The sequence below is a fragment of the Tursiops truncatus genome, chromosome 1 (assembly GCF_011762595.2).
Source record: "Tursiops truncatus isolate mTurTru1 chromosome 1, mTurTru1.mat.Y, whole genome shotgun sequence".
NCBI classification, from domain to species: domain Eukaryota; kingdom Metazoa; phylum Chordata; class Mammalia; order Artiodactyla; family Delphinidae; genus Tursiops; species Tursiops truncatus.
In genome coordinates, this window is record NC_047034.1 from 183,057,125 (window position 1) to 183,070,090 (window position 12,966).

The following is a 12,966-nucleotide window of genomic DNA, read 5'->3' on the forward strand; positions in this document are numbered from 1 at the left end:
AGCCATGCTCCCTTTGTCCAGGGAGGCGCCAGGGAGTCTGCGTGGGCGAAGCTTGCCCGGGCTTACAACACCCACTTGAAGTAATGCCTCTAGGAACAGTGGTGTCACTGTCTTGCCTTCCCGGACGGCTGGAGGGGCAGGCCCTGCCTTTGTCCTCTGAGATGCCTCAGCTCCGTGTCACGGCCCCACCCCGTTAGGCCTTTCCTGGTAGTTCTGCAGACTTTCATTTAGGGTCAGCCCGAGGGACTTGATGCCTCTAGAAGCCCAGCACTTCCCCTTCTGCTTCCTTCCCGGCCCGCCCCGGCAGCTAATGGCGTTTTGTGACTGTGAATAGATGTGGGCTGGTGGGTGCAGGTGAGGGCAGGAACCAGGAACTTAACACATACTTTTTAAAGATGCTTTTTATTGGGAAAGGTATTTTTGTTTTCTCAATAAGTATTCTGTAATATAGACCATGTAACAATTACTTTGAATGCTTTTGTACAGAAAAGGAAAGTTTATCTAGACTGGGAACTAACAACTACGTTTCTTGGGTCATCCAGATTATTTCCCCCAGGTGTGTTTCCATTTTAAGAAAATAATTACTGTTAATTAAATATCTGGTGTATATTATAATAACCCTGTGACTTTCACACAAAATCTATGATGGAAGAATTCTCCCCTCTGTGTTTGCATAGGAAATTGAGGCCCTTGCATAAGCTGTGTTTGCCTGTGGGAGCTAATTGTATTCTTAAGTGATTAAAAGATGTTGATAATTGTGTCTTCAGCTTCGTGATAGGTTGGTCATAGTTAGGATTGACCTAACAGCTACGTTCTTGGTCAGAAATGCAACCCCCAATTACGACATTCCCTTGGGAAAATAAGTCTCTTGTTTAATAGGATAATTGTGTTTTGACCCTGCTTTCAGGAATACTGTCTAATGAGCTTGGGGGTGGGGCAGGGTCAAGAGTGGGCAACAGGGCTGTTTGTACTGAGCCTACTTTGGCCTGTACCTATAAGGACTGCGGTGTTGTTTCTGATTCTCCTGGGATCCCAGAGCTCATTTTGGTGGGAGAGTAAGTTGTCCTGAATCAGAGGCCTGTTGGACACCAAACTGAGTCTTTTTAGAATTGCTGTGTGGGACTTCCCTGGTGGCGCAGTGGTTAAGAATCCACCTGCCAATGCAGGGGACACGGGTTCGAGCCCTGGTCTGGGAAGATCCCACATGCTGCGGAGCACCTAAGCCCGTGCGCCACAACTACTGAGCCTGCGCTCTAGAGCCCGTGTGCCGCCATTCCTGAAGCCCGCGTGCCTAGAGCCCGTGCTCCGTAACAAGAGAAGCCACTGCAACGAGAAGCCCGCGCACCGCAACGAAGAGTAGCCTGTGCTCGCTGCAACTAGAGAAAGCCCGCGTGTAGCAACGAAGACCCAACGCAGCCAAAAAAAAAACAATGAGAATCACTGTGTGAACGTTCTGATGTCTTCTGGGCAGTCACAGGTTCAAGATCATTGACACGGCTTTGAGGTGCTGGGTTGCCAGGTTGCCGCTGTACTCTATTTCCTGAACTAACTACCCCAGGGTTTTCATGTGAGAGCTATTCTGAACGTCAGTCTTAGTTTATAGTGAGACCCAAATCCTTCGTGAAACCTGCTTCTAAACAGATTTTTCTTTCTTCAGCCCACCACCACCTTTTGAATAGTCTATTAGACGTTGTCACTGAACAAAGCTTGTGTATAATAGTAATTATACTTTGTTAACCCAGCCCTTGTAGGCATTTTATACCTTCTTATGAATGCTAAAGAAAGGTACTCTGATTTGTAATGAAACCATAGCTCTCAAAATTTCAATTTCGTTCTCTCACCTGCTTCATTAAATTACTCAGTCATTGTTTATTAATTTTTTGTGCTTTTCTCTTTCAGATCTAAGATTCTTTGAGGTGGCTTTGAAGAGCACTAAGATTAGAAGATGAGTGAACTTGACCAGTTACGGCAGGAGGCCGAACAGCTTAAAAACCAGATTAGAGTACGTAGCTATGTGTGCTCCGTTTTGTTAATCGTTTGGATTTCAGATGCGATGTTACCATTTTAAGGAAAGATGGGTTACAGAATACAGACTATTCATTGTTTTGGATTGAAATTGAATCTTAAGTGGCCCAGGATGTAGAAATTACAGATCCAGGGCTTCCCTGGTGGCGCAGTGGTTGAGAGTCCGCCTGCCGATGCAGGGGACACGGGTTCGTGCCCCGGTCCGGGAAGATCCCACATGCCGTGGAGCGGCTGGGCCCGTGAGCCATGGCCGCTGAGCCTGCGCGTCCGGAGCCTGTGCTCCACAACGGGAGAGGCCACAACAGTGAGAGGCCCGCGTACCGCGCAAAAAAAAAAAAAAAAGAAAAAAGAAAAAGAAATTACAGATCCAGGTATTTGGCCTAGGACATTATTTTCAGGATTTTGTTTTCTTTCTTTCTTTCTTTTTTTAAACATCATTATTGGAGTATAATTGCCTTACAATGTTTTATTAGTTTCTGCTAGGATTTTGTTTTCTAGCAGATTTTCACTTCACTATACAGCATATGTTTCCATAGAATTTATAGACATCTTTTTGTACCTTTTTTCTTGACTTTGGGAATTAGCTTTGTGACATTCTTTTGGTCACTGTATAGAGTGTGGTATTCACTTCCCACACTGTGACTGCTAAGTTGAGGGCAGGAAACTTGTTTAAAAATAAGAGTATTAACAACAGTAATAAAAAGTATTTTAAGTGCAGGTGATTTGTTCTTAATTTTGAAAAAAGGGGTTTCCTAGGGATGGTTATGGCTCTTAGAGCACTAACATCTATCTTCAAATAGATGCTCTATTCAAATAGAGCATCTCTTTGAAGATAAAAACAGCCAGTATCATTCAGCTGTCCTGTAGAAAGTAGGATAGTTGCAGAGTTCTCAAGCATTACCTCCCAATCTGTCACTGATGTTTATAATGGTGCACTGCAGAACCCGTGAACTTTTAAAAGGGGATGCATACTAGGTCCAACTATAAGGATGGAGCCTAATTATTTCCTTTTAAAAGACCAATTATATGTTCAGAAGGCCTAGTGGTAATTGGAAAGAAAGATCAGCATCATTTTAGCCGACTTTTTCTTGAAGTTGAGAAAAGATAATGGAATTATCTGAGATCTACCATCAAAGAGGAAACAGAAAATATCCTTTTACTGTAAGAATTTCAAATCTTAACATTTAAAACATACGATGCAGCTCAATAAAAATAAGGAAGAGTTAGTATTTTTAATGGTTTGCTCTGATCAGATTGGTTTAATACGTCCAGCCACACTCCAGAATATAGAAATCAGAATTTTGATTTTCTAGCAACAGTAAGTTGTTGTTTATAAGTTGTTCATAAATAGTGGGTTCAGATCTCTTCGTAGCAAATAAGAGTTCATATGGCATAGGTAAAAAAAAAAAATCCAAATTCGGTGGAAAAAAATAAAGGCTGAAAGTCAGTGTTGCATCTCTTCTTCCCATTTTTTAGACCCATTTTCTGTAAAGCACACAAAACCCTCCTCTTAGGGGACAGAGCTGTCGTGTGAGCCACATGTGGAATTTAAAGCTGTAAAAAGAAACTGGTAGAATTAATTTTTAACAACTGTATCTAAACCAATATATCTAACAGATCACCATTTTGATACATAATTAATAAATACATTTACTTTTTACACTCTTTTTTAGTACTGAGTCTTGCCAATTCAGGGTCTCTTACATGAAATGGCCTCAGCGTGTACCCGTGGCATCTCCCGTGGCACCTGCTCCACGTGGACCATCCCCAGGAGAGTGGACGAGCTGCACAGCCATCTCCACACCCATCTGCACAGGCCTTGCCTCTGAGGCTGTGCTGGTTTCTTTGCACAGTATAGGGTCGACAAAGCTGTTTGAGTCTATTACATCAAATGGGAACAGAAGACTTTCTTTAACAAAGGAAAAAAACACCCTTTTCCCCCTGATTACCCAAGGGACACATGCTTGTTAAAGAATGTAGGGCACAGCAAATCAAACAAGAGATGGTAGATGATTCTGAGAGGGGTCGCTTGCTTTATTAGATTGGTCTTTAAGCTGAAAGACCCCAGAGGGACCGTGTCGTCTTACTTTTGATCATGTTTGTGAGGAAACACGGGCTCTCAACGGGATGCCGATTGAAATACGGCATGTCTTAAACACATGGGCTACCAGTGGATGAAGGGGAACTCCACGAAATGTACAGGCGCAAATTTTTTTTCAAAGTGACTGTGCCAACCCTGCAAGTGAACAAGATGGGCCGAGTGACGCGTATGGGTGCTTGTCTCCATTGACAGCAGAGCCGCGGTGGTCAGTGCGGCCCTAGTGGGATGGGCCTGGCCGCGTGCTGCCCTGTGCTGGACCGACATCCAGCCGGGATAAGGCCTGACTGACTGTGGGTGTGTGTGTTCCTCTGGGTGAGGGGCAGGAAGGTGACCTGCTGTCTTCAGTGACTTTTCTCAGCACAGACAGTATAGGAGCCTTGGCTAAATAATAAGCCATTGTGAACGTATCACCAGGCCGTTAAATTGGAATTTAATCTAAAAAATGTTGAAGATTTCTGTCTTCATTAAGCAGTTACAGAGATGGTTTCCATTAGAAGACTTCTTCCTACAGGGTTGGAAGTTGAAGATTGAATTGCTCTGAGGATATTGTACTCATTTACATTGAGCACTTGTTGGCTAAAATGAAGACTGAATTTGAGTTCCCTGTGTTTAAAATGGTTTTTCTCTCTGTTCTCTGTGGTGTCACTGCAGTCTGCTCTGGACATTACGAAACCCATTTCAATCTCTGGACACTAACCAGAATGAAGCCACTTAAGTCCCATGGTTTACTTTTTCCATTTAAAAAATTCTTGTTAGGGACTTCCCTGGCAGTCCAGTGGTTAGGACTTGGCGCTTCCACTGCAGTGGACCAGGTTCAATCCCTGGTCGGGGAACTAAGATCCTGCAAGCCACATGGCACAGCCAAAAAACAAATTAAAAATTCTTGTTATTTTTTAAAATTGAAAGCTGTGTATAATATCAGTAAGAATGGTACTCAGGGTGGTGCAGTGGTTAAGAATCCACCTGCCAATGCAGGGGACATGGGTTCAACCCCTGGTCTGGGAAGATGCCACATGCCGTGGAGCAACTAAGCCCATGCACTACAACTACTGAACCCACATGCCACAACTACTGAGCCCTGTGCCGCAACTACTGAGCACGTGTGTCGCAACTACTGAGCACGTGTGCCACAACTACTGAAGCCCGTGCGCCTAGAGCCTGTGCTCCGCAACAAGAGAAGCCACCGCAATGAGAAGCCCGCTCACTGCAACAGAGTAGCCCCTGCTCGCCGCAACTAGAGAAAGGCTGCGTGCAGCAACGAAGACCTAACATGGCCATAAATAAATAAATAAATAACACATTTAAAAAATGGTACTCAGAAATAAATATTGAACTCTGTAAGTAACTGATAGAGTCCCTGATGGAAAACCAGCTGCTCTGGGTCTCCCCTCCTCTTGGTCTTGACCCCAAGTTTAGGTGCTGGCACAGAGATACCTGATTATATAATTTTTGTGTTTTAATTAAATAAGCAGATTTAACTAAGCAGGATGGCTTCTGATAGGATAGTTTGAGTTGAATTTGGAATCAAATCCCTCTGTAATCACCATCTCATTGAATATACTCCCTGTGCTGGGCTGGTGAGTATCAGCACCAGCTTCGTGAAGCGGTGAGACCGTCTGCCCTGGAGGGGTCCCCGACCCCTCCCACACGAGTGCTCATATGTATGTCAGTGAGAGCAGGTGGTCAGATGACGACACAGTGGCAACGTTTCTGTTAGAAATTGTCATAATTTCCTTTGAAATTATTCCTACACAAAAAACCGTTTTAGGCCCCATCCCTACATTCAAAGTTTGATCCTCTTAAAGCTGTTGTCTCATTTTCCCTCAGAATGTATGGCTTTCTATTTGTAAAAATATATACGCTGGGGCTTCTCTGGTGGTGCAGTGGATAAGAATCCGCCTGCCAATGCAGGGGACACAGGTTCGATCCCAGGTTCCGGAAGATCCCACATGTCGCGAGCAACTAAGCCCGTGCGCCACAACTGCTGAAGCCCACGTGCCACAACTACTGAAGCCCGTGCGCCACAACTACTGAAGCCCACACGCCACAACTACTGAAGCCCGTGCGCCTAGAGCCCATGCTCCACGACAAGAGAAGCCACCACAGTGAGAAGAAGCCCGCGCACTGCAACGAAGAGTAGCCTGCGTGCAGCCACGAAGACCCAACACAGCCAAAATATATATATCTATATATATATGTATATATATACACACTAATTTTGAGATTTCAAGATTTTTTTCTAGTAACTTGGATCACTTAGGAACAATGAGAACATTTTAATTAGCTTGAGTAACATCCCTTTGTAGTTCTCACCTGCTTCACAAGGTCATTTTATAGATAAGAAAACAGGTAACAGGCTGCCAACAGCCAGTCTTCACCTGAATTTGGTGGTTTTGACCCCAGATCCTTCACTCTTCTGTGTAGAGGTTAGCTTCAGGGATTGTTCGGCTTGGAAACAAGAGTCTTAGTTAACACACTCTAGAAGGAAAGTTCTCTGGGCCGGCCAGTCAGTGCTTTTTAGACGTTGTTTCTGTGGGCCCCCCGGCTCCTGGGCTGGTAGAAGGAGCGAGACGCACGTGCAGGTCTGTGGGAAGGTGCCGGAGCCTCGCAGGCAGGAGAGGAGGCTCTGGGGGCGCGGGGGTGCTGCGCGTTAGACGGGGTGGTCTGCAGGCCAGGCACGCACTTGTGTGTTGCTGGTTCTCTGTTCAGTGTGCTCGGGACCGTGGGTGCGGGGCTGGGGTGGGAGCGCGGCGAAGGAAGGGGTCTGAGCTCTCCCACCCTGGTGGAGGCTCTCCGGGACTGCAGTGCCAGCACCTTGGAGTGACTGTATCTGAAACAGCACTAATTCCCTCTTTATCATTGTCTTTCCCTAGGATGCTAGAAAAGCGTGTGCAGATGCAACTCTCTCCCAGGTAAGAGCAGTTTGTGCAGAGTCGCTGGTCTGGCCTGGAGGTTGGTGCTTGTGGCGCCTCCACTTGGGACCTCTAGAGGGAGCGCTCTGATTCTCTCCTGTGCACAGTGAGGGTGTGGGGCACTGCCCGAAGGGTTCTCCTGCGCAGACCCTTACCACGCTAGGTGAGGCCGTGGTGCGTCGCAGATGACAAATAATGTCTCTCGAGCCTTCTTGCGGAGGTCGGAGTTGTAAAGGTTATTGCAGTCTCGATACAGCTATTTCAGAGTTCCTCTTCCTAGCAAAATCTGCCTCAGAACTTCGATTTCTAAAGTCCAGTTTGGCGTATTCTCAAAAAGTTAAACATTAGTCATGACCCAGCAGTTCCACTCCTAGATGCATGCCCAGAGGAGCTGACGCTCAAACAAGCCCGTGTACGCACGTGCTCACGTCATCTCGGTTCCCAGCGGCCAGAGCAGGAAGCAGATATCCGCAGATGGAGGAGCGCAGGGACCAAGTGTGGCCTGTCCACGCGGTGGGACGTTACTCAGCCATAGAAGGGACGAATCTCGAGACATGGCGCTCAGTGAAAGAAGGTCACATGTTGTGTGATTCCATGCACATGAAATGTGCAGACAGGTCGCCCTGTAGGGACAGAAGATAGGTTCATGGTTGCCCGGAGTTGGGGAGGAGGCTGTAGTGAGCAGCCACTTAATGAACGCGGGGTTTCCTCTGGGGGCGATGAGAGTGTCTTAGGAGTCAGCTACGTGGCTATGCTAGATAGGACATACTCTCAAATGGTGCATTTCAACTCATTGAAAAACAATATTTTTGTCCAAAGAATTGAACAGAAATGTGAAAGAAAAATTATATTCCTACTTCTGTTGAGTATGATTTTTTTACATTGTCTTAGCGCTTTAGGAGATGTTGTTTAATTGGGGTTAAACAATAAGTTAAAGAAAAATTAGACTGCGTAGAATAACATGCATTTGAATCTCAAATGCACTTTGGACTGGACGTGTTTTTAAAGCTCATTATTGTGATACACTTATATTCCATTTGTCAACCCAGAATCCTTAACATCAGGGTTTGTATGTTGAAGTGAACAGCAGGTTTGCATGTACAGTTTTGTGCCCTAAGCTACAGAGTACAGACGAGATTCCATCGTGGTCCAGCTCAGCGTACAGCCTGGTCGCTGGACAGCCTGTAGGGCTGGGGCCCTGTGTTCGATTGTGATGTAGGCTGACGAGGCTCTAATTCAGAGGAAACCCATGAGGGACTGACGGAGGCAGGAGGAGCTGGGCCGGGCGGCCAGCTAGGGAGACAGCAGAGACGGGAGGGGAGGCGGCTCTGGGCCAGCCCCAGGCCTGCTGCGCAGGGGGGCAGGGGACGCGGGTCCTGGAGAACAGGTAGAGTAGTGGACTTTCGAGAACCGGGAGAGGGAAGGTAGGTGCCCTGGGAAATGGGAGAAATCATGGAGCGAGGCCTGGCAGACTGGAAGGAGCAGGGCAGGCACAGCCGTGGCCAGGGCGCCGGGGCCAGTGAGCGGGCTGGGCGTGAAGGAGAGGAGACCTCGCGGGGAGAGCATGCGTCACGCGATGTTAATGTGCAGTAACTTTTATTTTTAAGATCACAAACAACGTCGACCCAGTGGGAAGAATCCAGATGCGTACCAGGAGAACGCTGAGGGGGCACTTGGCCAAAATCTACGCCATGCACTGGGGCACGGATTCCAGGTGTGTGGGGCGTGGGCACACGGAGCGCTTGACACGTGCACGGAGGAGAAAATAACCTGAACTCATTGGCTGTGACTTGTAAAGCAAAAATTAGGCGTTTGCGTCAGATGTGCGAGCAGGCCAAGACAGCAGCCCGGGTGCCCGAGCTCCATCTGTGTTCCCACCTGCCTCGGCCGAGCGCACACGGTCACCTCCTCACCACCCTCCCTTCGCCTTTGTCCTCCCAGCTCCGCGGCTCGGCGCCCGTGCCACCTTGGGGAGGTGACCTATCCTCTGTGCCATGGCTCCTCCTCTTTCCAGCCTGTTCCTCGTGGCCTCTTGTCCACACCCTCTCCTGGTTTCGGTGCCCCGGCTCAGGGATCAGAAGCCACTTCCTGCGGTGTCCGTGTCCGGAGGGTTAGAACAGCGACTCGTGTCCCAAGGTTCCTGCATGAGTCTGAGCTGGTCGTTGCTGCTGTCACCGCCTCTCCCCGGCCTGCCTGCCCCACCTCCCTTTCTTCTAGCCTCTCATTCTTTCTGCCTTGAATTCTGCCCCGTGTTCGGACCTCTTTCTAGGTTCCCCATCTCCGTCGCCCTCCCGGTCCCTCCTCTCCTTGCCCTTAACCTGCAGCAGCATTGAAATGAAATCCATTCAGCTCTTTTCTGTTCCTCTTTTAGAGGCTGCTGGGAAGTCTTTCTCCACTTTTCCACCCAAGTAATTACATAAAATGCTGTGTGACTTTGTGACTGTAACATGTTCTTTCAAATAGCTAACATGGTATTTCAGATGCCTTTCTTAGAGGAGCATTTTTTTCATGTTTAATTATCAGAGAAGAATTGTTTGCTTGGTTGTTTTTTTCTTTGTTCATGAAATTGCCTGCTTTAGAGTGTCAACAGCTACAGAACAAAAGAGTCTATTTTTAGTTTTTTTCTGTAGACTATCCCATATAATTCCAAATGCAAATGAGAGCTAACTTAGATCATTTCAATGATGGCAGTAATCAGAAAGAATAAAAATGGGAAAAGAAAGAAAAATGCCCTTACTAGTCAATCCACCTTAGAATTTATTGTCAAAAGTAGATGGTAACCAAACAGTATCTTACCTTTGGGCCTTTCCTCCCATCTGTGGGAACATCAGTGTCCTGATTAGACAGGACGTTGGATGGTTAGTGATGTGTCACTTGTGCCCTGAGAGGTGACCAAGAGCTATGCTCAAGGAACTAAGGCAGGTGTGTGGCCAGAGCTGTGGTGATGTGGAGAGGGGCTCGGGGGAGGCCGGGGGCCGGCAGCACCAGATCTCACAGGCATCCTGAGCACTGCTGCCAGGCCTTGCGTGCCCTCTGGTTCCAACACAACTTCTGCCTCGAGAGCCCTGTGGTCGAAGGAACGAACGCAAAGGCAGGATTATAAGCAGCACCGCGTTCCGGGTCGTGGTCACTCCTGAGAGAAGGGGTGATGTGGGAGACCCGGGAGGCGCTGTTGGGTGTTGCATGGGTCTTGTTCTCTTTCTTGGACAGCGTCTTGGGTGCGTGCTCTTCAAAGGACATTTATTTTTATAGTGCCCTTATATGAGAGCTGTCTTTTACAGTCATAAACAAGGAAAACAAAAAATGATACCAAAGAGGACCTTTGCTATCCAGACCCCTTCAGAGATTTTTTTTTGTTTTTTGTAGATAGCTGTGTTTTCTGGAGAGGTAAAATAGGTAAAATTCTGCCTCTTTAAAGTCCAAAGAAAGTTTATTTTTATTTTGGATGTACATTTTGTTTAAGGCATCTTCATAAACAAAGGGTATTGTACAGCCTTTTTTCATGATTCAGAACTGTAATTTGGGAATGCCAGTTATTTGATCATGTTTGTATAATTCATGGAATCTCTCAAACTATTGCACTGATTAGCAGTTTTCTTTTAAAACTATAGGAGATACCCACAGTGAGGTTTGTGTATATGCATGTGTCAGTACACATTATGTATGCATTTATAACATGTTTATCAATACGTTGTAATTTTTTTATACTTAAAGTCTACTTTCTGTAACATTTGAGAGTCTCAGTCACATGAATTAATGCTAAACTCCCCGCCCCCTTTTTAAATTAATTAATTAATTTATTTTTGGCTGTGTCTTCGTTGCTGCGCGTGGGCTTTCTCTAGTTGCAGCGGCGGGGGCTGCTCTTCGTTGTGGTGCGTGGGCTTCTCGTTGTGGTGGCTTCTCTTGTTGCAGAGCACGGGCTCTAGAGCGCAGGCTCAGTAGTTGTGGTGCACGGGCTTAGTTGCTCCATGGCATGTGGGATCTTCCCGGACCAGGGCTTGAACCCGTGTCCCCTGCATTGGCAGACAGATTCTTAACCACTGTGCCACCAGGGAAGCCCTATCTCCCCTGTTTGAAGTCTGCTGAAGTGTTATAATTGAGAGTGAAACCCAGCGAGGCTTGAGAGTCCTCCCTCCTCAGAGTAAATGAGGGCCTGAGTGAGGCCTTTGGATCTGCACCTCTATCTACTTAACCCCTGTTTTCAGTGTCCTGGAGCCCTGGGCATCCTCCTGGTTCTTGCCTCGGTGTTCTGGGTGGGTGGCACCTCGGGGGAACTGAGAGCTCTAGGAGACAGAAGGAACCAGGTCCCAAGCGGTCGTCCTACTGGGGATTAAGAGGTGTGTCTTTTCTCACCTTCTGGAGGATCAGGGGCTGCTTAATGTCTCTCTAACCCTGGGGCACGTCAGCACATAGTAAGCTTTCCGACCAGGAGGCCTTTCTAGAGGTGACCCTCGCGGAGGACGAGCTTCTTTACGTCAGCTCTGATGTTCATCCAAAGCCTGTGCTTAGAGGAGCCTGGCGGAAATAGAGCCGCAGAGCGACCCTGGTTCCGATTACATGGGGTCTTTCAAGTGCCTAATATGTTTATAACTGCACCTTGATGCAGGGATTTACTTTAAGAAATTGCATCCAAAGAATAATAGGATTGGAGCCTGCATGTAGTTCAGTTCCTGGATAAGTTTTTCATGCAGTGCTGAACATGTATTTATTCCCCGCCAGACTCATTGCTGGCTCCCTGAGAAGGGTGCGCATCAGAGCGCAGAGCTGGACGAAAAGGACCCGCTGTCAGAGGGATTCGAGGGATTTTACCTCCAGGTTTTGACCAGTTCAGGAAGCCGAGTATATTGCGGCTGAAATGGTTGAGACCCGTGTTTTGATAAAATCTCTAAAACTGAAAATCCTTCTCCTTATTTACCATGCTGACACGTATCTCTGCGTGGGATTATGGAGAGAGCCTTCTTGCCGTTCCTCGAAAACAGCACAGTCTGTACAACAGAATTCCTTAGGATATCTTATGAGTACTGGTGGTTCCCTGAATTTACTCTCACTTGAAATTCCTTTGCCCATTAGTCATGTTTTCCTTTTGCGGTTTCCTGTCTTCTTTCTGCAAATACAGACTGAGCACCTTTTCAAGACACAGATCCCAAACGGCACAGTTGACCAGAGCAAGAAAATTGTTACGAAAAATATTCCTGATAGTTAACTAGTGTCTTCTGTGGGGCCAGGCACAGCTGTGCTTTAGATTGTCATCTCTTTGCAAAGCAGGTGGAAAGGGGGTGCCTCCTCAGTGTTTGTAAGGGCCTTGCAGTCCCATTTTGGCTCAGTCTGGGAAATTTTCATGGGGTATCTTTGGTGAGAAATGTCTCATAAATTTTGAATATCTAAAAACTTATTAGTCCTTTATATTTAGGCTTTCTACGTGTCAGAATGGAACAGAAAATTATATACTAAATATTTTCTACCACCTTTGACTCATGAAAGAAAGATCTGTAGGTCTCAAATCTGATTTATGGTGAACAGAAAACAAACAGAAGCAGTTCTAGGCAACCAGCTTGTCTCGTCTGACCAGCCAAGGGACTGTGGCCAGGTCTTCACCTGAAGACAAGCACGATTGAACCTGAGCTGTTATCGCTGGCAGTATTTTCTTTTCATGCTTTCAAAGTTGGTCTAACAATTAGAACATTTTTTTGGGGGGGGGTGCTTATAAATAAGTGCACTTTGTCAGCAAATGTAATGTTGAAGCGCGTTAGTCATCACTAAAGTTTAGTTTTCATTCGTTGTCTTTGGGTGACTTCCCTTGTTGGTGTGGTACTCATGGTTTGCTTTTTTCTTTTTCCTCCAGGCTTCTAGTTAGTGCCTCACAGGATGGTAAGCTTATCATCTGGGATAGCTACACCACGAACAAGGTAGGTAGTGCAAACCCTTCCC

General features: G+C 46.7%; 1 protein-coding gene across 4 annotated transcripts in view; it reads left to right on the plus strand.

The window, feature by feature from the left end:
* Nucleotides 1-12,966, plus strand: part of GNB1 (G protein subunit beta 1) — a 92,211-nt gene that overhangs the window by 63,747 nt on the left and 15,498 nt on the right. For all 4 annotated transcript variants that reach the window (XM_019942329.3, XM_033845013.2, XM_019942331.3 and 1 more), the window contains 4 exons: nt 1,900-2,002; nt 7,000-7,038; nt 8,646-8,752; nt 12,881-12,944. In XM_019942329.3, the coding sequence (XP_019797888.1) occupies nt 1,946-2,002; nt 7,000-7,038; nt 8,646-8,752; nt 12,881-12,944 (267 nt within the window). In that variant the 5' untranslated portion in view covers nt 1,900-1,945. The remainder of the gene's footprint in view (nt 1-1,899; nt 2,003-6,999; nt 7,039-8,645; nt 8,753-12,880; nt 12,945-12,966) is intronic.